General features: G+C 58.8%; 2 protein-coding genes across 3 annotated transcripts in view; both read right to left on the bottom strand.

Moving 5' to 3' along the window:
* Nucleotides 1-5,232, bottom strand: part of MTA1 (metastasis associated 1) — a 39,248-nt gene extending 34,016 nt beyond the window's left edge. Inside the window, exons 1-2 of the mRNA XM_032404711.1 lie at nucleotides 5,211-5,232; nucleotides 743-763 (exon numbers count right to left, since the gene is read on the bottom strand). Coding sequence (XP_032260602.1) covers nucleotides 743-763; nucleotides 5,211-5,232 — 43 coding nt within the window. The remainder of the gene's footprint in view (nucleotides 1-742; nucleotides 764-5,210) is intronic.
* TEX22 (testis expressed 22) lies at nucleotides 4,707-22,537 on the bottom strand. Of its 2 annotated transcripts, XM_032406050.1 has the most exons (3): nucleotides 21,468-22,537; nucleotides 7,025-7,153; nucleotides 4,707-6,784 (listed from the first exon to the last, which is right to left on the bottom strand). In XM_032406050.1, exons 1-3 carry the CDS (start codon nucleotides 21,813-21,815, stop codon nucleotides 6,593-6,595), a joined length of 669 nt encoding a protein of 222 aa, XP_032261941.1. In that variant the 5' UTR covers nucleotides 21,816-22,537; the 3' UTR covers nucleotides 4,707-6,592. The 2 variants fall into 2 exon arrangements, with proteins under 2 accessions (XP_032261941.1, XP_032261940.1); XM_032406049.1 differs by lacking the exons at nucleotides 4,707-6,784; nucleotides 7,025-7,153 and adding an exon at nucleotides 8,739-10,237.
* Nucleotides 22,538-22,662: the final 125 nt, after the last annotated feature.

Here is a 22,662-nt window from a genome sequence, read left to right as displayed (position 1 = left end):
GGAGGCGCGGGGCGCGGGGCGCGGGCGCGGGCGGGGGGCGGGCGGTTTAAAGGGGCCGCCGCCGCCGCCGCCGCCGAGGCCGCCGAGGCCGCGCAGGGACCGAGGGCCGCGGCGCGGGCGGGAGAGGAAGAGGAGGAGCGGCCGCGGGCAGGGGAGGGGCCTCGGGCGCCACCGCCCACCGCGCGGCCGTTACCCGGCCGGCCCTCCCCGCGCCTCCGCGCGCCCCTGCCGGGGTGGGCCCTCCGCGCGCCCGGCCCCCGGCGGTCGGCCCTGCGCGCTCCCCCGGCGCGTCCTTCCGGGAGCCCCCCGCCGGGCCCTCCCCGCGCCCCCGCGCGCGCCTGCCAGGGTGAGCCCTCCCCAAGCGCCCCCTCCTGGGTGGGTCCTTCCACCCCCCCCCCAAGGTTTTCCCTGTGCCTGGGGCTTCTTGGCGTCCCCGGCGCCCTGTCCCCGGATGGGTGCTCACCCCCACCCTACGCCCCCTCTCTCCAGGTGGGTCCTCCCTGTGCCTCCACACCTGGGTCCTGCCGGCATCCCTGATGCCCCTTCCTGCAGTGGTTCTCATCACACCCTCCACGCTGGTCCGGAGTCCTTTCCAGGGCCTCCTAACCCCTCGGTCCCACTCTCCCCTCCCCGGGGAGGGTGGCTCTCCCAAGTCCCCCACTGAAGGGAAGCTCAGCTGCCCAGCCTTGACCACATGGCCCTGCTCCACACCTCCCTTCCAGGCCTGGCTCTCTCCACTCACCCAGGGGTCTTTGTCCCGGCCCTTACTGCCCAGCCCCCGTGGCCATGCTTGGACAGTGGGGGTGCCCCCAGCCACCTCCATGTGGGCTAGTTCCCCAGCTGGTGCGGCCTCCCTGAACTGCGGCCGGATGAAAAAGCCAGAGGATCGGAGGTGCCGCTCCCAGAGGACACCCTTGTGGAGCAGGCAAGACTGGTGGCCCCAGCCAGGACGAGCATGAGGTGGAGGGGTGGAATCCCACGGTGGGGGGGGGGGAGAGAAGCAGGCCCCAGCCAGAGTTTGGAGCCAGAAGGGACATCACTGCTGGGGGTCAAGAAAAAGGAAGTGTCTGGGCTCCCAGTTGCTGGTCTGAGCACTACCGTGGGTTAATGCCCTTTCCTCAGAGGGGGCAGGTGTGTGGCTGGAGGGGATGATGTTGAGGGACATCCCTATGGGGCAAGGAGGGAAGCATCCAGGGGACAGGGCTCCCCAGTGGTGGGGGAGGCCCCCAGGGACAGAACCTACAGGTCCCTACGGGGGACTAGGAAGGTGGGCAGGAGCCCAGAGCAGGTGCTGGGGTAAAAGCCAGGGGTTCCAAGGAGGGCAGTGGGCTGCAACCACAGGCTGTCGAGCAGCCCAGCTCTCCGGAAAAGGAAATGCCCACCATGAAGAGTGGGCCACCAGCTGTCTGAGCAAGGGCAGCCAAGGGAGCGGCGGTTGACGGTCTTTGGAAGGGGAGAGGGGAGGAGGGGTTTAGGTACAGGGCAAGGGGTGAACAGGTTGAGGAGGTTCTCCGAACGGGGAGGTGGTGGTGGAGTGGTGTCCCTCCTTCCCCGTAGGCCCCCTTCCTAAGGCCCTGGCCTGAACCCCGAACCTCCTCATCTGGACGGTGATGCTGCATCATAAAATCTTCCAGTACTCAATAATTGACCGAAAAGTTAGATCTATCAAAAAATGCCCAGGCAGCCTTTAGTCATGGGGAGAGCCCGAAACATCATGCCTTGTGAAGTGCCTGCTTCTTTCTCCATCGCAGAGACAGGATGGGCTTCGTCCTGAGGAGGGGAGCCGACTGAAAGGTGCAGGCCGACTTCCTCCCTGCGATGGGGACAGAGGACAAGCGCGGCTGGGGAGTGGGCAGCAGGGCCGCTGGGGTCCAGGGTCTCAGGGAAGACATCCAGACCCCAAGCTTCCCCAGGAAGGATAGGGATATGCTCCTCACAAAGCAGAGTGACATTTACTAAGACCTGGGACCCCACCGAGCCCGGCGGCTCCGGCTGGGACCTGCTTTCTCCCCTTTCCAGACTGACAAGAAGAAAGGGGACATTGCATGCAGCACCCTGCCCTGCTCTGAGGCAGTCAATAGATCTCAGATGGGTTGCAAAAGAGACTTAGGAATCCATCCATTTATTAGCAGGGCAAATAGACGTTGAGGAGATGGCTCCTCGCGTCAGAACAGGAATGAAGGCCTGGCGGCCACCTCCACCCACCTCCAGCCACCTCCACGCATCCAACAACAGAGAACCTGGAGGAGGGAGGGGGCGAGGGGCCAGTGGAAACCCCGCAGGAGTGCCGGAGGCCATGGGAACGTGGTCCACACATGCCATCAGTCTCATCAGAAGCTCCAGTACTGGATGACAAAACAGCAGGATGGGAGTGAGAGTTAAGAGCTGAGGAAACACGTTTCCTCAAAATCACACCATTGCTAGAATAAGTCAGGAACAGCAAGGGGCAGAATGTTGGATTACTAGTGAGGGACAGGCTGGAGATGATTTGGGGGCGAGACAAAGCAAGTAAAACAATAACTTACTCATTCGATTATGACTTGTTAAGGACCTGCTTCATACCACACTGTTTAGACGGGGCAGGGGGTGGGGAGACAGGGTCTCTGCCCTGGGGGAGCGTGCCGGCTAGTGGGTCGTAAATAATATATGGATGCCAAAAAGGAGGAGGGCAAGGGGACGGAGTGGTCACACTGAGGGGCATGGTTGTTGAGAGCGATCAGGACATTGGGGAAGGAGGGGCCCGCGGTGGAGGTGGCGGCCACTTGGGGGGACCACGGTCCTGTACGGGCGCAGCGCCCCGTGGGGCCACGCTGAGGGCTCTGAGCGACCGTTCCTCGGGGGACCCCTCGGGGCTGCGTGGTGAGGGCTGGGAGGACGCGAGCAGGGACACGCAGGGAAGCTCACAGCGCCCGAGGCAGAGCACTAGGCAGAGCATTCGGACATCTGCAAGTGAGTCCGAGGACGAGGGGCCCGCACGCCCTGTTCCAGAAGTCCCGACAGCGGCATCCGCGCTGAGGCCATCTCGCCTGAGTCACCGGACTTTCGGAAAGAGCAGGTCACGTGCAAGACAGACCCGCCGCTGGGCCCGCATTCCTGCCCGGCGCTCAGTGTGCGAAGCCGGCTCGGAGGGAAAGCGAGCCGCGGCTAGGGAAGCTCGGGTCGCCCGCCCCGGCTGAGGCTACGGGCCGCAGGCAAACGTCTGCAAGCCGAGGGACGACGTCTCTCACGGAAAGCCAACGAGGATACAAGCAAAGCAAAGACTGAGCGGCCACGTGGGGGCGGCGAGCTCCCCACGGCCTGCGCGGCGCGGGGGGCTGGTGGCTGCAGGCCTGAGGCCGGTCCGGCCCCGAGCGGGAATGACGGTCTCGGCGGGCGGGGGCGTCAGCTCCTCAGCATTTGAAGCCGGACGTCAGCCAAGGCTGTCTGAGGGGAGATCGCTGCCAAAGCCACGTGACACTGTCCCTTGATTTTTGCAATTTCTAAAAATAAGCTTAGGAGAAGCTTTTAAACTTGGGGTGAAGACGCATTCGTCTAATTCAGCAATCATGTTTTCCCTTAAAATTAAAATTTTTTAAATTTGCAGGGAGGAGCTCTGTACTTATTCTGTATTTCCACATGCTCTCTCCTCACTGCCTAGGTCTCTAGAAATACCTGGATAACCTCCGAATGTCAACAGCCTTATCTTGATGAAATTGTGGGCGAGATTTTTAAAACTTCAGTGTTGGATTGTTGAATAGTGAATGTGTTCTTGCAAAGCCCACGAAGTCATTTTTTTCAGCCGGGGCAGTGCTGGGTCGTGGTCGTCTGCTGGCCCTCGCTCGGGAGGACGCAGACGACACCCCCCAGCACACACCTCCCTTCCTGCTCTCTGCTCCCTGCTCCAGGCTGGCCTCCCCTGTGAGCACAGGCAGGTGCTAGGACACGAGGGACATCATGCAGCCAGCCCGGGCAAGCCTGCGTGGGGGACACTGTCTGCCCTGCCACCAGAGCACCCAGGGATGTCCCCAAATGGCCCCCCACCTGGGGATGTCTCTGAGAGTCCTGGGGAGGTGTGTTGTTCCTCCTGGAGCTTGAGGAGAGACCCACCTGGCTGAAAGGGAGGGAATGGGCAGTGAAGAATGGACGTGGGGGGCACCTGGGGGGGCACAGTCGGTGAAGCGTCTGGCTCTTGATTTCGGCTCAGGTTGTGATCTCACAGTTGTGGGGGCGGGCTCTGTGCTCAGCGGGGAGTCTGGTTGGGATTCTCTCTCCCTCTGCCCCTATGCCCGCTTGCGCTCGCTCAAAAGAAATAAAAAAATAAAAATAAGACAGAGTGGACACGGGGGGGCGTTGCAGTGTCCGTGGCCAGGGGTGGCCCAGGTGATGTCCTCGCCAGACTGGCGCTGCCCCCAGACTCTCCCTCTCTGCTCGTCCTGCTGACGCCCACTCTGCTGGGTGGCCGCTCTTCCCTTCCTGGGACTCTCAGCGGGAGTACTGTTCCCATTTGGGGCCCGATCATCCTTGGTTGTTGGGGGCAGTCCTGTGTTCTGTGGACGTGAAGCAGCGATGCCAGGAGCCCCTGTGGAAGGCACAGTGCCCCCCAGAAGATGTCCATGTCTCACCCCAAACCTGTGAATGTGCTGGCAGGAGGACTGCTCAGCCGTGACGGGGGGGGGGGGGGGGGGGGGGGGGGCCCTGAAGGCAGAGGGAGGGGCCATGCGCCACGGCGAGCGGGCAGCTTCCAGAAGCTGGAAAAGGCCAGGAACAGATTCTCCCCAAGAGCCTCCAGAAGGGCAGGCAGCCCTGCCCGCGGCCTGCTCTTAGGCTGGGAGGCCTGTTTTGGACTTCTACAGAGCCCCCAGCCAGGGAATTCGAGGACATGAAGTCTGTGGCGGTGGCTGGTTGGGGCAGCAGTAGAAACCAGCCGTCCCGGTGACAGCAAATCCGTCCCCGGCTGGTGAGTGACACCTGTCCTGGGCACCGCGCTCTACCGGAGGAGGCCACCGGGCTGGTCCTGAGGCCACGGTAACCACGGTAACCACGGTAACCACGGAGGAGGCAGCAGAGGATGCTGCCCAGCTGGGGCCTCGGCCCTCCCAGGCCCCTCTGCTCTGCCGCTGTGGCGCGAGGTCTGGGTGCTGGGCCCCCCAGGCAGCCGGCTCCCTGCTGGGCGGAGGCGCCGAGAGCGCGTGAAAGGCAGAGGGCTGGCCATCCGGACATCCTAGACTCACCACCATCTGACTGCAGCTTCATGACCCGCCCCAAGCGAGACCAGAACTGGTAGGTCAGCCCGGTTGAAACTCCGGATCTCTAGTGACAACATGGGAGTCCTTTAAAGCCACTCCGTGACAAAGAACTCCAAAGCCCTTGTCACCTCTACCCTGACTGTTGGCACTTTAGCTCCCACTCTGCACTGTGAGCGCTAGTTGGGGTGGGGGACTTCCTGCCCAGCATGGAGCCTGGCCCACGACAACCACCCCCTACTTCAGCAGGGTCCCTAAGGAGGAGGGGGAGGGGGCCTAAACCTCGCCCCCCTCAGGACACATCCACTGGCCTGTGGGCCAGCAGCCTCTCAGAAGCAGGCTCTGGGACCGAGGGAGGCCGCTGTAGGCAGGTGCCCAGCTGCGTGCAGGCCTGGCTCCCGCCCTCACCCAGACCTGGGGTTGGTCACCTCCTCTTGCCCAAAGTCCCCTCCAGCCAGTTACCCCCACACAGAAGCCCGTGAGCCCCTGAGAGTCAGTGGCCAAGTCCCGGGGATGGCACCCCCCTGCGGCTGTCCTTCCATGGCCCCTGAGGGCTGGGAGCCTGCCATCGTCCCCCTCCTTCCCTCCTCCCACTTCCAGTTCCCCTCCAGCTTCCTCTCCCCGAATGCAGCTCCGCCTCGTCACCCCCAGCTCAGAACCCTTCCGCCCACCCCTCAACCTCCAAAAGCAGACACCTCGGTGGGCCCAGGGCCAGCTCCTCACAGCTTCCCCATGCCCTCTGCCCACACTGCTTTCTTGGCCTGTTCACCAACCACTGTGCTGAGGTGGGGAGGCACCACCTCCTCCAGGAAGCCTCCCTCTGTGTTCAGCACCCCCTGGCTTCTGCTCCCCCGGGGTTATGCGTGCCCCTTTGGGCCTCCCACAGGCAGGACCCAAAATGAGACCCAGTGCCCCCAAGCTGGGTGGGCATCAGTACCCAGCAGTTCATGACCTCAAAATCCCCATCCTCCTGGAGGAACAGCAAAGGAGTTGGTCACGAGCCAGGCTCTGTAGGGGGGCCCCTGAGCCATCATGCCCCCCTCCGCGCTCCCAGGCCATCCGCAGCTGCGGATGGAAGGTGCAGGCAGGCTCTCCAGGTGGCAGAGGGCTCTCCTGGAAAGCCCCACTCTGCCCTGTCCCCCAGGCCCCTCCCGGTGGCCTCCTGGAGGCTGGGCTGGGGCAAGGCACCGCTCCCTGAGGTGGCCTCCAAGTCCTCAGGGCTGCGCATTCTAAGGAAGGGGCAGCCAGAGGGTCCTCCTGGGCCTATGTTTTCATCCCTGGGCTCACGAGCCCCCAAACGGAGGTGAAGAGGACTCAGCCGCCGCCTACCCCAGGACCCCCAGGAAAGGCGCTGCAAGACAGACACTGGGCTAAGTCGGCTCTTGGAAGGGTGGTGACCTGGAGCCCTGCGCCTCCAAAGTCACGGTCTGCCAGAAAGGCGCGCTCCGGGCCAGGAAGGCGTGGAAGGCGTTGGCGGACTCAGAAGACCTCAGAGGGTGGGGGAGGAGCACGTCCTTGTCCACGTCCTCGGACACCAGCTGGGCCACGAGCTGCGCGATGTCCTGAGGGCAACCGCGGGGTCAGGGCGCGGGGCGGGGCCGGGAAGGGGGAGGGGGGCGCAGAGGCGGGGAAGGGGCTGTGTGTCGCCCGAGCCGGTCCCCGCGTCCTCCCCCCCGCACACCCTGCAGTTGGGGGGGGCGGGTAGTGGTGCCCGGCCTCTCCCAGCCGCCCCGCGCCCCCGATCCCGCGCCCCCCCCGCCGGCTCCCAAGCGCCCCGCGCTCCCCCGCCGCCCCCCACACACCCTGCAGTAGGGGGTTGGCCCGCTGGTGCCCGGCTCCTCCCAGCCGCCCTGCGTGGCCAGCCGCCGACGCTCGTCGATGCTGACGATCCAGTGGCGGTTCGGGCACCTGCTCTCGGGCGGCTCGCACACCTGCGGGGACGGGGAGGCGGTCGGCGCTGGACACAGCTGCGCGCCGCGGGTCCCGCGCCCGCCGACCCTCCGCACCCCGCACGGCGAGCACTCGGCTCGCTCCTCCCCAGGATCCAGCTCGGCCTCCAGGGCCCGGGGCACTACAGCCTCGCGTCCCGCGGCCTGTGGCGGCTCTCGGCAGCGGCTCTGCGCCTGGACACCCAGGCCCCACCCCCTGCCCGCTTTTCTGCGCGAGGGTCGGGCCCTGGACGGGGAAGTCCTCACAGCGGCCACGGCCCTTCCCACTGGGGCCAGGAGACGGCAGGCAGTAACCGTCCTCCGAGCCTGCGAGAGCCTCAGGAGAGGTGGGATGGGGGGGCGCTCCTCCTCAAAGCCCTCTAAAGTCAAAAAAAGCCACAGGAACCGTGAGGACACACCGAGGTGGCAAGGGGCCAGTGGAGGAGGGTGGTCAGCACAAGGCAGGAAGCTGGAAAGAGGTCAGTAACTGGGAAAGGCCAGAAGCCTGCCGCACCCCTGCAGGACCCCCCCTTCCCCCGCCATAGAGTTTCGCGGGTGGGCTGTCTGTGAAAGACCCTCAGAGAGCCCCCCAGACTCTGTCCAGCCCTGGGGATCCCCTGCTACCTCTTGGGGGGTGAGACAGCCAGTCACTGTCTGGAATGCCATGGGGGGGGGCACGCTAAAAATAGAGGATAAAGACAAGTGCAGAGTAAAGTCCCCATTCCTCAAAAAATTAAAACTAGAATTCCCATATGAGCCAGCAGTCCCACTTCTGGGTATTTAGCCAAAGGAACTGAAAGCAGGTCTCAAAGAGATATTGCATGCCCAGGTCATGGCAGCATGACCCACAACAGACAAAAGGTGGAAAAACCCAAACAGCCATTGATGGGTGACAACATTACCTAGTGTGGTAAATCCACAGAGTGGAATATTATTCGGCCTTAAAAAGGAAGAAACATGGACGGACCTTGAGGACACTATGCCGAGTGACACAGGCAGGTCACCAAAGGACAAACACCCTGTGTGATTCCACTCATAGGAGGTCCCTGGAGGAGTCAGATTCACAGGGACAGGAAGTAGATACGGGCGTTGAATGGGGACAGCATCAGATTCGCAGAACAAAAAAGTCCTGGAGATCTGTTTCCAACAATGTGAATATACTTCATGCTGCTGAGCCATACACCTAGAAATAATTAGCAAAACCGAAACCAAACCCCCCAAAGTGCACATCAGGACCCAGAGACACACACACAGGGGAGGAGATGTGAAGGACACGAGAAGAGGGTCAGCTACAAGCCGAGGAGGAAGCCTGGAAAAGGAACCAGCCCGGCTGACACTGGGCTTTGAGCTTCCAGCCTCCAGACTTTGAGACAATACGTTTCTGAGGTTCAAGCATCCTCCCTTCCCGACTCCCGCAAAAAAAAAAAGTGAAGTCCCCAGCCCCTCTTCCCACACTGCCACTCTGCACCAAGATCCGCGGGGCCTGGCTATTCTCCCTCTCCTCCCAGCAGAGGGGGGTTCCTTTCTGGGGGAGATGGGCAGCCCGACGGACCCGAGGGTGCGGCGCCCAGGACAGAGCCCTCAGAAACCTGCCGCAGCCCGGCCCGAGCTCCTGGCCGCTAGCAAAGCTGCACCTGCGCATGTGGGGCCTCCGCCCTCGCGCACTGACCAAGGGCAGGTGCGGCCTCTGCCAGGGACGAGAGAGGGGGAGGGAAAGAGCCCCCCACCCCGTACCTGTTGTTCTCCTAGACACGGGAGTCCATGAAGCAGAAAAGGGGGTGGTGGGGGAGAGGAGAGCTCCGACGGCAAGCCAGAACTCTTTAAACACAGTGTGGTGTCCGCACGGAAAGCTCCCTAGCAGGCGTGGAGGGGTGGGGGTCCCTCCCTCCCGCCCGGCGGTAGCGCTAGACTAATCCCACTGCACTGTATCCTGCTTCCCCACGGGGCAGGGTCAGCAGAGCACCTGCCCGAAGCCCGCCTCTCAGGTCTTCGCCATCCACCATGGGTGCGGCGTCCCCCGAGGACCTCTGAGACTGGGGGGCAAGCCGAGGACACACAGATCCTGCGGACCTCAGACCCCTGACGGAGAGCGAGAGCAAAAGCGCGAGGTTGCGGCTCAAGGAATTCGTCACAGAGTGTCATCACACAAACCCTGACTGATAGTGCAAGGACTGGCCAAACCAAAAACGAAGACATGGTGAATGGGTAACAATTCATGAGAAAACTGGAAAGTCAACCATGTGGGCCGACATCCAGCTAGTCAAATTTCCAGAAGGAGAGAGAGCCGAGAAAATGAATTCACACACACACTTCCCAGAGACGGAGGGGACACGGCTCCAGACCAGGAAAGGAAACCCCTGCACCAGGAGCAGTGTGGGAATTCCAGAAACCTGCAGAGATTGACACGCAGCACACGTGCAAAGGACCTGAGGCGCACGCCGTCTAGGGCATCACGCAGCAACAGCAGGGCTTAGAGGCAACAGAATAATACCTTACAAGTCCTGAAAGAACATGATTTTCCACTGAGAATTTCCACCCACGAAAGCACCACGCAAGTGTGGAGGCAGAATAAAGACATTTGAATAGCTTTACAGTTGAGAACTCAAACATCTCCCAGGCCCTCCCGAGGAAGCTATTGGATGAGGCACTCCACCCAAACAGGGGAGTAAACCGGAAGTACGGGGACCGAGGGCCCAGGGACTGGGGTCCTGCAGAGGGGGGCTGGCAGGGGCACTCCGGATGAGCGGCCTTGGGGGGCAGCCCCCCGGGAACAGAGCTGGCCTCTGGGCTCCCCCAAGTGTGGCCTGTGGGGCCCCGGAGCAACCACGGGCCGTTGTCCACATGCCTGGGGCTCTGAGGAGGACAGAGCTGTGTTTTTGGCGTGGGGCTTCGTCCCCAGAGATGCACCAGCTCTGGCCGTGGCTGGTGTCCCCAAGGAGAGTGTGCACAGTGAGGACAGGCCCCCGAATGTGGAATCACAATTCGCGGTGGGGACAGCTGCGAGAGCTGGAAGCAGTGGGCACCGGGCTGGGCCGCTTGTGACCCCAAGAGCTGGGGCAGAGCTGTTGTTCTCAGTGAGGTGCGCACCTGTGTTAAAAGCAGCCCAAATTTTTAAAAATAAAGACTTAAGTGCTTAAGCAGAGTGATCTAATAGACACAGAACATGCACACACCTCTTTGTGCACAATCATGCTCTCACCAAACAAAGAGATCAGCACACACATCAGCCACCAGCCAAACAGCTGTGCCAACGCGGGACTCGTCCGGTCACATCGGGCGACCGCAAGGCAAGGCAAGCGAAAATTAACAGCAGAAGCACATTGGGGTGGATCTTCTGAAGCACCCCTAAGCTGCCCGAGTGAAAGGGAAAATCAAGGCTGCGAGCCGGCTCACTTAGAAATGAGCGAGGGTGCAGGGCGCACCGGCTGCAGCTGTCCTGTGAAGACAGAACTTTAAATGCTGGAAAATCAGGAAAAAGCCCCAGAACAGGTGAAGCAAGCAATTCAAGCAGCGAGGAAAAGAACAACAAAAGAACTTCACTAAAAGTTAGAGGTGGGGGCGCCTGGGTGGCTCAGTCAGTTGAGGGTCTGCCTTTGGCTCAGATCATGATCCCAGGGTCCTGGGATTGAGCCCCGCATCGGGCTCCCTGCTCAGCGGGGAGCCTGCTTCTCCCTCTCCCTCTGCCGCTCCCCCTGCTTGTGCTTGAGCGCTCTCTCTCTCTGTCAAAGGAATAAATAAAATCTTTTATTTTTTTTTTATTTTTATTTTTAATTTATTTGAGAGAGAGAGAGAGAGAAACAGCATGAGAGGGGATAGGGTCAGAGGGAGAAGCAGGCTCCCCGCTGAGCAGGGAGCCCGATGCGGGACTCGATCCCAGGACCCTGGGATCATGACCTGAGCCGAAGGCAGTCGCTTAACCAACTGAGCCACCCAGGCGCCCAGGAATAAATAAAATCTTTTTTAAAAAAAAGGTAGAAGCAGAAGGAGGAAAGATTAATGCATAAGTTAAAAAAAAACAAAAACCAACAGCGGACAATTATCAGCAGTTGGTTCTCTGAACGCCAACGCAACAGAAGGACTGGAGGCCTCGCGGGCCCAGGCACATCCGTCACGCAGCCTGTCTCCTCCCGCCCAGCATCCGTTCTGCTTCCTTCATGACCTGAGTCCACACGCCTCACACACTTTCCTACTCAACGTTGAAAACCACGTTCTCGCTGCTCCGAGCCGTCGTCTCTTTGTAGATTCTGGTTGGTAAACGTTTGAACATTATACATACAACAAGCATTTTCTTCCAGACTTTTGTGTCTTTGCACCAACCTTTAAAAACTGCACTCAGACTTGTCAGGATTTCCCATCATGGATTTAGCACGTGGCCCCAGGTGGGAATTTTCCCTTCCGAGATTCTGACGCTGCTCTGGTGCATTCTCCTGGCGTGTCTACGGTTTGGTCTTAACGTTTGGTGCGTGTCTGGCCTTCTAAATGGGCAGCCAGTCACCCCACCCCCACTCACGGAGAAGTCTGTCCCCGCTGCTCCGCACACTGCCATGCAAAGCCCACGTTAAGTCCCCAGACTTACACGGGGATCCGTTTCTGGACTGTTTGCGCTGCATTGTGGATCACTTGCCCGTGTCTGTCTGTCCCAATGCCATACAACTTTATTTTATTTTTTAAAAGATTTTATTTAGTTATTTGTCAGACAGAGAGAGCGTGCACACAAGCAGGGGGAGCGGCAGAGGGAGAGGGAGAAGCAGACTCCCCGCTGAGCAGGGAGCCCGACGTGAGGCTCGATCCCAGGGTCCAGGTGACCTGAGCCAAAGGCAACGCTTAACCACCTGAGCCACGCAGGTGCCCCAATGCCATACAATTTTAATTGCTGGAGCTTAGAGCAGACAAGCAGACAAGCAAGACCTGCTCTTATCTTTCAAAATCCTTGCATGGTTTCTTTTCCAAGTAAATCTTCCAAAAAAAAAAATCCTTATTCTTTCAAATAATATCTTTACCATGCAGTGATATATCCACGTTTTTGAACTTGACTGAAGGAAGCCTACGCTGCACACAGACTGCCGCTTGCTTCTTTCACCCACAACTACGTCTATTGGGTCACCCTGCTGCCCGCGGAGGGGCACCCACTCGCTCTGACTCCAGGCCCAAAGGCAGAGCTTGGCACCGAAGCACGCCAGGAACAGATGGGAGGCTGTTCGTGGGAGGTCTCCGTCCCCCGGGGCTGGAACATTCCCATGTTCGCTCCGTGCACGTTCATGTGCAGGTCGAGGGACTGGGTTGTTTTTAATCCACTCTGGCGACGGCTGCCTTGTGAGTGGGGCGACATTGGTCACTGCACCTGCTGCCGGACCTTGTGCTTTGTCTTCCAGTTCCACGGACCCTTCTTTGGCCTCTCCTCTCTCCGCCACTTCCCCTCCACTTGTTCAAAACTCACTCTCTCTCTGCTCTCTTGGTGTCAGCCCCGCGTGCATGCACACTCAACCAAGTCTAAGTTAACAAACGGGCCCCTCGCCTTCTTGGGACCAGACGGAACCTGGAAAACTTAGCTCCACTGACAGACCCCGTCCTGACCCTCGTGCCATGGTGGGTGCGCGTGCTCGTCTACCCTGAGTCTTCGGTGTGTGGCCCCCGTGGGGTGTTGTGGTGCCTGTCCACGTTGGTTTCCATTTGCCCCCACGCAGAAGCTGCCCCCTTCAGTCTGAGCTCACCTTCGGGCTACGTGAGCTCTCTTCTTCACATCGAGGGCGAGGTCCTGCTGGGGCAAATTTTTGTGCATCATTTTATTCATTTATTTTTCCCTCTTCTTAGAAGATTATTTTTGCTGGGCGTGAAGTTCCAGGTTGACAGTTACTTCCTCCACCGTACCGAGATCTCTCTGCTGCTCCTTTCAAGACTCTGTCCTTCCTCTCTGACGGCTTTTGAGAGCTTATCTGGACTGTGATGGTTCCGGGGACAGATTCCTCTCACTGCTCCTGCTCGGGGCTTGCTGGGCCTGTGGCTGTGGTTGGACCGCGCGCGTCAGCCAGCCTCCAAGTGGCACCCGGTGAGGAGCAAGGCCTCCCGCCCGAGGCCAGCACCGACGTGCCAGCCATGTGAGCCAGCCCAATCCACCTGTCCGACAACGGCAGCTCTAACGTCCTGACTGTGACCTGAAGACGAGTTCCTGACCCACAGAAACCGGGACAAACGTATTTATTATGGTTTTGAGCTGCTAAGTCTCAGGGACATTTGTTAGGTGCAACAGATAACTAATACAAGGACAGAGACGTATGTACATTTAGGATAAGACTGTCAACATTCGTGAAGAGTTCGTTTTTTTTTAAATTGGTATTGCACCGAATCAGGTACTTTGGGGAAATCGGGCAGGTTTAAAGCATTAACTCGTCCCTTCAAGTAAGATGGTATAGCTTTCCGTTAGGTGTTGTCTATGCTCCTCGGTTACAGTGTCCTTCACAGAACAGATTCGTTCTTAAGCACTTTGCAGTTTCTGTTGTTAAAGGGAATGGATCATTTTTTCCCCACTACATTTTCTGGTTGGTTATTTTTGGTGTATTGAGAAACTATTAAGTTTTATTTTTTTTTTAAGATTTCATTTATTTATTTGAGAGAGAGAGAGCACAAGCAGGTGGAGGGGCAGGGAGAAGCAGGCTCCCCATGGAGCAGGGTCTCGATCCCAGGACCCCGGGGATCACGACCTGAGCTGAAGGCAGATGCTCAACCGACTGAGCCACCCAGGCGCCCGAGAAACTATTAAGTTTTAAATGGAGATCATCTCCAGCCTTCCTCTTTTCTTAGTGGTCTTCTTTCTTAACGGGCTCACATGGATTTTCTAGACAGACAATAGATTAGCTGCAAATAGTGACCATTTCATGTTTTCTTTTCAGGTATTTATAGCTCGTTTCATTCTCCTGACTTCGGCACAGCCTTGGTGTCTGACGGGCTCATTGTCATGGCGACACCCCGCACCTGCTGAAACACTCCTGGTGAAGTCCAATCAAGGCTCTTGATAGCTCCCTTCATCAGGTTACAGAAATGTCCATCTCCTCCTACCTTACTCGGAATCAGTAGGTTTTCACTGGGTTAATTATGCTTCAATTAAAAAAATAATCAATAGGCTTTTGTGTTTGTTTTAAGGAAAGATACTGGAATTTATTAACATTATTTTTCCATATCTATTGAGATAATCATGTGGTCTTCCTCCTTTGTTAATGTAGAGAATTTTATTAAATGGATTTCTAAATTCCTTTGTCCTTGGGGTACAGTTTTCCCATATATACACAACTTTATCTGTTCATTGAGCACCTACTCACCACTCACGTGCTGGCACCATCCTGGGCACTAGGAGCACAGCTATGAGAGACCAAGTCCCTGCTCTGCTGGGGGGGGGCATCGGGGGCTGGGGGCATCATGGCCGTGAGGTTTAGTCTTTAGAGGCTGCCTGGTTTTTGTGGTTTTTTTTTTTAAGATTTTATTTATTTATTTGACAGAGAGAGAGAGACAGCGAGAGCAGGAACACAAGCAGGGGGAGTGGGAGAGGGAGAAGCAGGCTTCCCGCGGAGCAGGGAGCCCGATGCGGGGCTCGATCCCAGGACCCTGAGATCATGACCTGAGCCGAAGGCAGATGCTTAACGACTGAGCCACCAGGCGCCCCGATGCTGCCTGGTTTGATCTACTTACCACATATTCAGGACTTCTCATTCTGTGCCACAGCTCTATTGGCACGTCGTTTTTTCTCTTTCCCCTTCTCCCGCGGCCATGGCCGGACACCCCCTCCCGCAGCCGTGGCCGGACCCCCCCTCCCGCGGCCGTGGCCGACCCCTCTCCCGCGGCCGACCCCACCCCTCCCGTGGCCGTGGCCGACCCCCCTCCCGCGGCACTGGTGTCAAGGTGGAGCCAGCAGTGACTCTGGACAGTCCCCACCTCCCTGGTGGGCACTCATCTCCCAGCACCTGGGAGTGCGCACCTGTGGGTCCTCCCCTGGGAGCTTCTGGGACCCCTTTAGGAGTGTCCTGTGTTGTCACGCTGTCTTCCGGTTTTTAAAAGTTCATTTTGGGGGGCGCCTGGGTGGCTCGGTCAGTTGAACCTCGGACTCGTGGTTTCGGCTCCGGCCGTGATCTCAGGCCATGAGATGGAGCCCCGCGTCGGGCTCCGTGCTGGACGGGCAGCCTGCGTGGGGTCCTCTCCCTCCCTCTGCCTCTGCCCCTCCCCACTCTCTTTCTCCCTCTCTCTAAAACAAAATAAATAAATAAAATCTCTCCTAAAACGTTCATCTTGGTAACACAAATTCAGATACTCACCTTTCACCTTCGCTGACGATGCGAAGTGCCGTCCTGCCCGCACCACCCAGCCGGCCCCGCCGGCCTCGGCCCCTGAGCGGCATGGACGCCTTCTGCATGGCTCCCGTTTCTCATCTTTTCTCCCACGTCCCACTTCTTTGTCTCTCTCTTCCATTTTCCAGGTGATTTCCTCAATTTCATATTCCAACCCCTCCACCGAACATTTCAATTCTGTTTTGTTTGTTTATGAAGAGCTCTTTGTGATTTTCTGCATGTTTCTTTTTAAAAAAACAATCCTTTGCAAGTTGGACAGAGCGAGTGTTTCCCTTCCACTTCCTGGGGTTTCACTGAATGATTCCGGAGGCTTCTGCCCTCTGCACGGCGCGCCCCTCGGCCTCCGAGTCCTGCTCTACAGCCCCTGAAGGGGGCACCTGCTGCTGCTCCAAGCTCTGCGGGAGGGGCAGGGCCAGTCATCAGAGGGGCGGCGGCGGGGACATCGGACACCCCTCGGTGCCCTGCCGGCTCCCACCGTCCTCCCTGGGGGATGTTTCAGGGCTTCAGGAGGGACGAGGGCTGTGTGATGTGCTGACTCCCTAAAATCCAACGGAAAGAAAAGGCAACTCTCCGCTTGCTGCGCTCAACATTTTGGCACCCGGTAAGTCAAACGTGTCGGCAACTGTGCTCCTCAAATCTATCGTGTCTTCTTTTTCTTCACTTACTTTGTCACTTGGTCATTTTCTTCAGAGAAAGTGTGTGAAATCCACTGGGACTGGGACTTTGGTCGTTTCTCATGGAATCACTAGAACTTTATGCCTCAGGTATTTGCAGACTCAATCGTGAGGGGCCCCTGGCCTGCGGTCTCGGTGCCCGCAGCGAGGGAAGGGCTGTGTCCACCGCCTGGGCTGGGGCGTCCCTGCAGCCTGCCCACGGAAGGGCTCTCCCACCCCAGCGGGGCCCTAAGCCCCCATTCAGTTTAAAACGGAGAACCACCACCACATGGGAAAAACAGAAATGATTTTAAAATGCAGGAATCCACTATGCAAAGTGAACGAAGCCGTATTTGCTTCAGCTTTTTCTCCCTAAGAAATAAATCATGACTGAGAAGAACTCCGTGTCTAGGACTCCTCCCCCGGCCGGCGGCGCTGAGCCCCAGGGCCTGCTCCCCGATGTGGACGGACAGTCCCACAGCGGTTCCCCCACCCGCTTCTCACCCCGCAGGCTTCTGAGATGCTCCCAAGTGGGTTTGGGGGGGGGGGGGTCACTCCGGTCCACACGGCCACGCAGGCTGCCACCAGCAGGGGGCGCTGGCTCTGCTCCCCGCACCCCTGCGCACACCGCCACCTTTCCACACTTTGTCCAACGACTTCATTTATAGCCCTGACACGGAACACCTTCCACTCCTCCGTGCGCCAGGCCCTCCGTCCCAACGACCCCCACGCGGTCTCTGCCGTCCAGGCTCGCGCCTGGTGCCTTTGTCAGGGGCTGGGTGCCAGGGCAGGGACTTGCCTGGGGGCAGCTCCCGTTCGCTTCCGTTTCCAGGACAACCTGCTGGCCTCAGTTGCCCCCGGGGCCAGTTCAGACTGGCCCAGGCCCCTCAGGGTCAGCTGGGGGGGCGGCCTCACTCGTTGTCCCCCCGTCCTTGCAGAACTTTTGGTTGACATTCGTGGCTCTCCGGTTCCCCTCGGTGCCTGGAGCTTTGCTTCCACACTCGCCTGCCGTGTCCTGAAGTGTCTGGGACCGGCAGCAGCTTCACCCTGTTCCCCATGGGGAGCTGCGTGTCCCCAGATGACGTCCTCCCCATCTCTTCTCTTCTCGTGCTTTCTCGTGTGCTAAAGTACACGTAATTTTTACCACTTTAAGGTGTACAGTTCAGGGCCACTAAAGCACATTCACAGTGTTGTGCGGCTGCTGCCACCGCCCGTCTCATCTTCCCAAACTGAAACTCTGTCCTCCCCACGCGCTAAGTCCCCAGCCCCTGCTGCCCCCACTGCACTTCCTGAGTCTGACCACTCCAGGGGCCTCACGTAAGTGCGTCATACGGCGTTTGTCCGTCCGTGACCGGCTGATAATTCAGCACAATGTCCTGAAGGTTCATCCGTGTCGTGACATTTGTCAGAAGAAACTTCCTTTTTTAAGGCTAAATCATATTCCACCGCACGTACACTCACATTCCTCCTTCGATGGACCCCCGGTTGCCTCCACGTTTTGGCTACTGTGCATAATGCTGCCGTAAACACGGACGTACCCCTGTGTGCTCGAGTCCTTCTAGCTAAGCTCTGGAGGACTCCACGCTGTTTCCCACAGTGACGGCACCACTTCACATGCCCACCAGCGCTGCACAGGTTCCACTTCCTCCACATCCTGGCCCGTACTTCTTTTTATTAAAGATTTATTCATTCATTTATTTGAGAGAGAGAGAGAGAGAGAGCGCAAGCAGGGGGAGCGGCACAGGGAGAGGGAGAAGTAGACTCTCCGCGGAGCAGGGAGCCCGATGCGGGGCTCGATCCCAGGACCCCGGGATCATGACCTGAGCCGAAGGCAGATGCTTCACCGGCCGAGCCACCCAGGCGCCCCCCTTTTTTTGAGAGGAGTTACAGTCCCGGGGGTGAAGTGTTGTCCACTGTGGTTTTGATTTGCATTGCCCTAGGACTGATGATGTTGAGCATCGTTTTACATACTTGTCAACCCGATATAACGGAAGAAATGTCTGTTCAAGTCCTTTGCCCATTTCTGCCTCAGGTTGTTGTTTGGTTTAGAGTTTTACTTCTTTATGCATTCTGGACACTAATCCCTTACTAGGTATGTGATGGGCACATATTTCTCCCACCCCACGGGCTAACTTTTCACTCTGTTGATGGTGTCCTTTGAGGACCAAGAAGAGGTTTTAATTTGATGAACTCTCATTTATCTACTTTTACTTTTGTTGCTGGAGCTGTTGGGTGTCATCCAAGAAATCAGGGCCAAGTCTAATATGGAGCTTTCCCCTGTATTTTCTTCCAGGAGTTTTGTACTTTTATGTCTTTGATCCATTTTGAGTTAGTTTTTGTACGTGGCATTAAGCAAGAGTCTGACTTCATTCTTTTTACAAGTCCAGTGTTCCCAGCACAGTGTGTGGACAAGACTGCACGCCCCCGCCCCCCGAGCGTCTTGGTGCATCGATCAGCGATCTCTGACTTTGCTCATGGTATGTGTTTTGCCTCCCTAAAAGTTTTGTTGGTTTTCCACAGGTGGTTAAATGTAACCATCTACTCTTTCCTGGCTTCTGGACTTGGGACGCTAGATTAACAGTCTGCCCCTGTGCATCTGGGGTTCATCCTGGGGTTCAGTGAGAGGTACGGCTACAAGTGTCTGTCTTCTGGATGGCGACACCGTTGCCCCGCATGATTTACTCAAAGTCCATCTTCCCCACTGATCTGAGATACCATCTTCATCCTACGCTAAGTGTCTGTGGGCATTTGGGTCAATTTCCAGACTTACTTTTCTGTCTTGATATTCATACATCACACGCCAGGACTCTTGCTTTGCTAACTGACGTTTTGTGATATGAATTCACATCTGCTAGGACTGAACCTATTTTTGATTACTTTTTCTATTATACCAGTTTGGCATACTGAAAAAAAGAAGACAAACATTTACCATTTTTTTAAGTTTATTTTTTTCTTAGTGATCTCTACATGAAATGGGGGGCTCGAACTCATGACCCCGAGATCAAGAGTCGAATGCTCTTCTGACCAGGTGCCCCAAATATTTAGCATTTTTATTGTTGATGACACTGAATTGTGAAATGCCTGAGGAGGACCCTCGGTGCTGGGGAGCCTTCCCCTCCAAGAACTGGGTGTCTCTTCCTGTTGTCAAGGCTCTCGGTAATGCTCCAGGGTGTTTTAAAGTTTCTCTCAAGTAGGTTTGCCTGTTTCCTATTAAGTTTATTCCCATTTTCAGATTGGCCTTTTTCATTTTTCTTCTGGAGTCTGTTTATAACCATGCAGGCCACTGCTTTACACGCAGCTGTGTGGACCCTCTTCCCGAACCCTCTGCTGTGGACTGGTTCCGGTCCATTCTCCTACACTGAACAGGCACACTCACATTCCTCCGTGGTGCTGCATGGGCCAATTCTTCCAAGATGGCACAGGTCACCGTGAGGATGGTGACTCGCCTGCAGCTCCGTTTTGTTCTGCTCGGCACTGCTGTGGTGGTTCTGGTTCTTTCTAGTTTTACTCCTTCAGGATAGAGGTTTTCTGCAAATGCCTGGTGCCCTTAGCCGTCAGTTGGTATGGAACAGGGCACCAAGACTGGATTAGCAATGTGGGTGGACTGGGGCTCAGTGGCTAGGGCAGCAACCTGTTCCTGCTGCGCCCCACCCCACAGCTCTGCCCAACCTGTGACTGCCCACCAGAACGTGTCCTGTTGACCAGCCCTGCCATCCTGTGCTGTTCTGGGGGTTCTTGCCTTCTTCAGAACACTCTGTGGTCATTTCAGTGAGATTGTTAGGAGGTATAAGCTTGGCTAGCCCTTGGTGAGAGGCTGGATGTTGGCGGACCCTCCGTCGGGGGAGGTCTCCTTAGACCCTGGCCTCAGCCTGAGCTCCTTGCCCCTTTGTGAGCACATGGCCTCACTGTGTGAGGCAACGGGGGCCCACGGTGAACACTGCAGATGAAGGTGGCTCTTGTGGGGCTTAGGATGGGATGACACAGGGACGAAAGGAATGGTCAGCCAGGCTGGAGGCGATGCCTGACAAGGGGCCAGCTGCAGGCCGGCCCGCAGGAACAGCATTCCACACCGAGGAGCACAAAGAGGAAGGACACCATGCAGGACAGTGAGACAGAGGGTAGCCCAGGGAATCCCTCAGGCTGCAGTGAGCCGCTGACATTCCCGGAGCGCTGGGAGCAGAGGGAAGCAGCACGATAACATGGAGGGAGAGGGACTCCCTGCCCCCAAACCAAAAACCTGAGAGACTGCAGAGATGGGTCTGCACTCTCTTCCGACCTCCACCCAAATCCCTCCCCACTGGCCCCCACCCACCGGGCCCTTCTTTCCCGCTCCCCTGTGGCCCCACTGGCCCCCACCCACCTCTCAGAACCTCGAGCTTGGGGGTGGGGGTTGGCTCTGCCCAAGAGCTGCCAGGAGAACGATGGTCCCCGCCACCCATTCAGGATGGGGGCCCCCGAGTCACGCCCTTCCTACTGCCAGGTGACACATTTGTGTGTTTATGTTCTGGTCTAGCAAGTCGAGGGGTCCGTGGCTTTGGCCCCCCAGGACCCTCACAGCCCTCACAGGCACTCCGGCAGGGGCCACGGCTGGAAGAGCACACGGCGGCCACAGGGGGCAGCTAGGGGGCCTGCCTGCCTGCCGCCTTCTTATCCAAACCTCTCACCACGGCAAGTGTGCACGCACACGAGCCCAAGCGCACAGCCTGACAGGCTCCCACTCGCCACGCTGGCCGCCCTGTCACACCTGGCATGTGTCCGACCTCGCTCTGACCCTTGCACACAGGGAACCACACACAACTGTGGGCGTCTGGCTTCTCTGGTCCTGAAGCATCCCCGGGGGCTGGAGCAGCTGTGCCCCCTCTCATGGCTCGGTGGGAACCAAGCAAGTGCTCACCCATCTGGTGTGAGGCAGGGGGACGGAGAGGTGCCCCCAGTTTGGGGCCGTCACAAGCAGAACCCCTGGGAATGTTTTGGTCACCACTTTTGGTGACAGTCCTGCTGACTGCCTGCCTACCTCGTCCAGGAGCTCTGCTGTGGGGCAGAGCTCCCCGTCACTGGCTCCCTCCTTGGGGTGCCACCCTCCCCACCCATGGTGCAGGTGCTGGGGAGACTGAGGCAGGCCCCTCTGAAGTGCCCAGCAGAAACGGCCAGGGCGCAGTATGGGAGGCAGAAGGGGCCCCCTAGGTGCCCACTCAGGGCCCCGGGAAGAGAGCTGATGCTCTGTGAGCCTCCCAGCAGGCACTGTTCAGCCATCCCCGAGGCCCAGTTGCCCCTTCTGCATCCCACCCGGACCAGCCCACCTGCAAAGCCGGTTCCTGGGGTTCAGCTTACCCAGTCCTGCGTCTGCAGCTGCCGCCTTTCGCCCTGGGCACCGGGCTGGTCCCAGGCCACGGTCGGGCTCAGAGCAGGAGAGAGCTGCCTGTGCTCTTGGGGCAAGGGCAGTCTGGGCTTCTTCCCCACGGGGGCATTAGACAAGTGCTTCGGGCGGTCCATCTCCAGCCCCACAGGCTGCGTGTCTGCACCTCCCGGGCTCTGGAAAAGGCCACCACCGCTCCCTGGGCCCCCCAAGCAGATGGAGGCAGCGTCAGGCCCTGCGAGGCTCACCTTCCAGCTACTGCACCCCGCGCCGCCCCGCCCCCGGGGCCCAGCCTCCCACCTTGGCTCCAGCCCTGCGGGCATGTGCCCTCAGCCGGCTGCTGAGGACCCGCACAGAAGACCCAGACCAGTCACAGAATGAAGGGCCCTGGGCTCTCCCTGCCTCCCCCCTCCTGCCCCCTGTGACCTCACCTCGACGCCGCGCGGACCACACCCCAAGGGGGGCCGTGAGCCGGACGACGCTGCCCCTCTCCCCTCCCGGGGCTCTGCGGGCAAGGAGTGGGCTGAGGGGGCTCACGGCAGGGGTCAGGAGGGCACATGGTGGAAGGCTGGCAGGAGGGAACCATTAGGGAGGCGGCAGTCGTTGACGGAGGAGCGCGGCACTTGGGGGAACCGAGGTGGGGGAGCGGCTGGGTACGGAGGGGTGCGGGGAGCGGTGGGGTAGGCTAGAAGTACGTGGCGGGGTGCTCCGGGCGTGCGGGGGCGGGGAGAGGTGAGGTCTGCGGGGAGTGCGGGGTGCAGAGCGCTGCGGTAGGCCTGGGGTGCGGGGAGGGGTGCGGCACCCCAAGAGTACGCGGTGTGCAAACGCGGAGAGATGGGGTACGCTGCGGGTGCCGGGGCGGGGGAAAGGGGTACACTAGGAGCTTCGGGTGGGGTGCCGGGGGCTACGGAGGCGGAAGGGCGGGTCCTCCCCGGTGGGGGCGGTCAAAGAATGGGGTGTGGCCCACAGCGGTTCGGGGAGCCTGAAGAGGCGGAACCGAGCCCGGCGGAAGTTCCCCTGTGGCTGACCCCGCCCCGCCGTTTCCGCTTCCGGCCTGCGCCGCGCCTGCGCTGTGGCCCAGGAGCCCCAAGGCTGGGGCCTGGTTGCAGGCCGGTATGGAGCGTGACTCCGCGGCGCTCGGAGGGGTCTCCTCGCAGATGCCTCCCTTCT

Source organism: Phoca vitulina, unplaced genomic scaffold (assembly GCF_004348235.1).
Source record: "Phoca vitulina isolate PV1807 unplaced genomic scaffold, GSC_HSeal_1.0 scaffold7, whole genome shotgun sequence".
Lineage (NCBI taxonomy): Eukaryota > Metazoa > Chordata > Mammalia > Carnivora > Phocidae > Phoca > Phoca vitulina.
The sequence above is the reverse complement of the archived record's forward strand: the minus strand, read 5'-3'. Positions and strand labels throughout refer to the sequence as shown.